General features: G+C 44.8%; 2 protein-coding genes across 2 annotated transcripts in view; both read right to left on the reverse strand.

The window, feature by feature from the left end:
- Positions 1 to 4096, reverse strand: part of LOC102763280 (complement factor H) — a 73877-nt gene that overhangs the window by 17779 nt on the left and 52002 nt on the right. The window contains exon 16 of the mRNA XM_015559997.1: positions 729 to 908. Coding sequence (XP_015415483.1) covers positions 729 to 908 — 180 coding nt within the window. The remainder of the gene's footprint in view (positions 1 to 728; positions 909 to 4096) is intronic.
- Positions 689 to 3556, reverse strand: LOC107182115 (complement factor H-related protein 5-like). Its single transcript, XM_015560006.1, has 2 exons — positions 3275 to 3556; positions 689 to 908 (listed from the first exon to the last, which is right to left on the reverse strand). Exons 1-2 carry the CDS (start codon positions 3330 to 3332, stop codon positions 721 to 723), a joined length of 246 nt encoding a protein of 81 aa, XP_015415492.1. The 5' UTR covers positions 3333 to 3556; the 3' UTR covers positions 689 to 720.

Below are 4096 nucleotides of genomic sequence, written 5' to 3' on the forward strand. Positions count from 1 at the left end.
TTATTATCTAACTTATTATAGCATTCTTTTGAGGAAGGATAAAGAATGGTGTTTACACCAGATTCATGTCTCCCAGCTCTGTTATGATACAGAACTAGCACACTGGACATATACGTAAGCCTAGGAAACGTTCAATATTCTAGATCAGGGGTGGGGAACATGTGGCCCGAGGGCCATAAAAGGCCTTGGAAATCATTTGGTCTGGCCCTGCCAAGGCATTAAGTTTGAGTTAAGTCAATGTTTGACCAATTACAGCAGGATAACTTTTAAGTTGATAATTTTGTATGGTCTGCAATTGATGTTACAAATATCCAAATGGCCCTTGGTGGAAGAAAGGTCCCTGATCGCTGCTCAGTGATCTAAACCATATGCAAACCAACGAACAAATATGACTGTGCAACTTGCAGCCATATTCACATTCCATGGAAACATTCCATCAAAACCTTTTCAAAAAATACCATCATTGGAGGCAAGCATTTGATCAACAAATTTTAACGCTCGTTATATTGTACATGGGCTTGAATTAACTGTAAGGTGCTTAAATATTGTTTAGACACACTCAGGAAAACTTGAGGTGAGACTCATGCTGATAGAAATGTCCAATATCGATGGTGGAAGTTATGCAAAAAATATGACACCCTGGGAGCCAACAGAAAATTAAGAGGAAAAGAACAGCTGATATCCAACGTTCTAATTCTGTTTTGAGCAGGTGTCAGAGTATTAATCACCTTTACATGTTGGAGGGCTAGGGGACCATCCAAAGTGGTAGCACTGAAGAGAGTCTGGTCCAACGAGAGTGAGGAGTCTATTTCTGCAGGAGAATGCCAACACGTCTCCAATGACATATTTCTCTTTCCGGGGCTGAGCAATTAAGTTCTCCTCTATATCGGGAACGATGCATTCTCTTTCTATAAAAAGGGTAAATAATTCAATGAGAACAGATGATTAACCAGTGGCAAGTAAACTTTATACGTCGTGCAAAAATAAGTGGCTGGGTGTTGCATATTCAGAGAGGCATCAAATAAATGTTCTCCCTGGAAGTGCATTATCTATTATGTCTGACACATCCCTCACATTCAGTTGGGACTCTCTGAATAACAATAGATGTGTCCTAAACACTTATTTGTAATATCAACTCTCTTCTAGTGGATCTGATTTTATTATTGACACTAGAGGCCTGGTGCACGAAATTAGTGTACTGAGGGAGAGGGGGCAAGGTCCCTCAGCCCGGCCTGCACCCTCTTGCAGTCCAGGACCCCTTGCTCCTTGCTGCCCAGGTCGCTTTTCCTTAGCACTGCCACTATGAGCCCAGCTTCTGGCTGAGCTGCACCCCCCCACTGCTGGGGCACATTGACCACCAGGGGGCAGCTCCTGTGTTGAGCGTCTGACCCCTGGAGGTCAGTGCACATCATAGCGACTGGTCCTTCTGGTCATTCCGCCCTAATGGTCACTTAGGCTTTTATTACATAGATTAGTAAAACTAAAGGCTACATTTTTGGTATTATCAAAACAATACAATTCTCTCACATTAAAAAAATTAACGCTACAACTTTAAATTGCGCGCTTAAATAAAAATTGGTATTTTAACTTAATATACTTGGGGAACCAGGACACTCAAAGAGAGGCATTTCTCATATATTTCAGTAAAGGAACATCAAAATGGGCTTAGTTAACAAATTAAAGCAACTCCTACAAATGTGTTCCTAAGGTGATCTGTTACTATAAAATTTTTAATAGAAAGCCATATTGGCCATATGGGGTTCTATTGTCTCTGTCACGACCACTCTCTTTCCTTCCTGTTTCCCTGTCATGCCTGGTGGGTGGCTTGGCAAGGCCATGAGACTCTCATATTCCTGATTTTGCATTCTTTTTCAAAGAAGGCCCCTCAAAGGTGTGAAACCTCTGGCTTCAGACAACCCGTGACTGCCTCTAATCCCAGAAAAGAAATGCATGGTGATCATAGAAAACCCTCCCCTTTTAGGTAGAAGGAAATCCCAGCTCTCTCATGCCTGTACTTCCAACATCATCTTCTCTCTCTTTCCCGCTGTCAATCCAGACCCCAGGCCGCATGATCTTTGAATATTGTTTAAAGAGGTCAACTTCTTTGCGCTCCCTGTTGCATGGTCCTGAATGGTTTTCTGTGCATAGATGCCTTCCTATGTTTAACGTAGCCCTCGATCCCCCCCTCGTTTGTTCCTTTGAACACAGTAGGCCTCCTTTTATTCTCTCTACTCTGCTCCCCATGCCTCTTCTGTCCTGTCTGACATCTGCATGTCGGAATGCTTCAGGGCTCAGTCTTGAGTTCTTTTCTCATTCTGTATTCTTTCCCCATGAGACGTCACTTACATGGTGATCATCTCACATGTGGAGCTGGCTAGCCCTCAACGTTCAACTCTACGGTTTAGAATCCAATTCTGATTGTCCATGGGCAGCTGAACCCTCCCGTGCCCCAGTCAAAGTTGAGATGTTCCTCTCAAAGACCTCTTTCTACTGCCCGCACCACCTCACCAAAAGTCACCTCCATTGACCTGCTTCCTTATGCAAAAAAAAACCTATACAATAAAAGGCTAAGATGCAAATTGTGCCCTCTACCAAGAGTTCAACCAGGGGGTAGGACCGCTGGCCAACCGCCCGTGGCCCCTCCCCCTGGCTGGCCTGATTGGCCGGGATGGAAGCCGAGAGACTGGGCCTCACCCATGCACGAATTCGTGTACCGGGCCTCTAGTTTAAAATAAACATGTGAGTCCCTTGACGATTACTCCGACGCCCAACATTCAGTAATGTTACCTGTGTTTGCTACCACCAAAATGCATCCCAGACCTGTCCTCTGTTCCGCATCGCTTCAGCCATCACTCTGGCCCAAGCTCCACCTAAAATTCTCCCCCTTCCTCAGTAGAATCCCTGATAGTTCCCCAAAATTATTTTGTTTTCAAGTCAATCCATTCAAATATTACAGACAGCTCTGGCCAGTTGGCTCAGTGGTAGGAACACTGGCCTACAGAACAAGGGTCCCTGTTTCAATTCCCGGTCAAGAGCACATAATTTTTTTGTGGGTTGGATCCCATGCCCAAGTTGGGGCATGTGTAGGAGGCAACCAGTCCATATGTCTCTCTCACATCGATGTTTGCCTCTTCTCCTTCCCTTCCACGCACTCTCTAAAGATCAATGGAAAAAATATGCTCCGGTGAAGATTAAAAAAAAAATAAAAGACAAATGAAAAGGGGAAAGTCCTACCAAAGAAGGAAGCTAAATATTCAGGTCAGTTTCAACTCACCTTGTCCATGAGCCCAGGAGACCCACAGGGTGAGGATGACCGTGACTGGTAACAGCATGGTGGGCTCCCCGGGTGTGTGTTAGTGCAAATCTTCCAGTGCTGCTGTTTGGGGCTTAAATCTGCATTATGAGCCCTTACCAAGTGTGGCTCTGAATTTAAGTGACAGTACCGGGAAGCTAGTTGACTGAGGTCACTCAGTAGATATCAAATTTCAGAGAGTTTTGTTAAGGCCCTCAATTCCCATGAATGATTTCAATTCCCTAATTTGTCCTTGTCCAACTTTCCTTATAAAGATAAAAATTGGCTCCAAGATCCTCATTTTTAAATTAATCACTTAATAAAAATGGGTGAGGTTCTTTCTCAACCAGGGGATTCACGTGGGAATAGCTCTGGCTGCGTGTCCCTGTGACTTGTGACCTCTTTGCTCTGACCCAACTGCAGTCCTAGGGGTCTATGGACACCACCCAGTGTGTCCACACAGTGCAGGGTCCTGTCTGTAGGACAGCACTGATTTTTTTGTAAACTCACAACAGACCACACCACCAAGACCAAGAATTCCACACATTCTTGGCCTTCAATGTTTTTCATATGGTTTGTTTTTAGAGAGAATCAGAGGCAAAGGGAGAGAGAGAGAGAGAAACATCCACGATGAGAGAGAAACATCTATCTGCTGCCTCCTGCACGCCCCCTACTGGCGAATGAGCCCATTACCAGGCCATGTGCCCTGACTTTTAATGAACTGGTCCTCTTGGTGCCTGGTATGATGTCCAACCAGCTGAGAGACACTGGCTGGGCTGAGGCTCCTTTCCTTTGGGGGGAAAA

This window comes from Myotis davidii, unplaced genomic scaffold (genome assembly GCF_000327345.1).
Source record: "Myotis davidii unplaced genomic scaffold, ASM32734v1 scaffold875, whole genome shotgun sequence".
Taxonomy (NCBI): Eukaryota; Metazoa; Chordata; class Mammalia; order Chiroptera; family Vespertilionidae; genus Myotis; species Myotis davidii.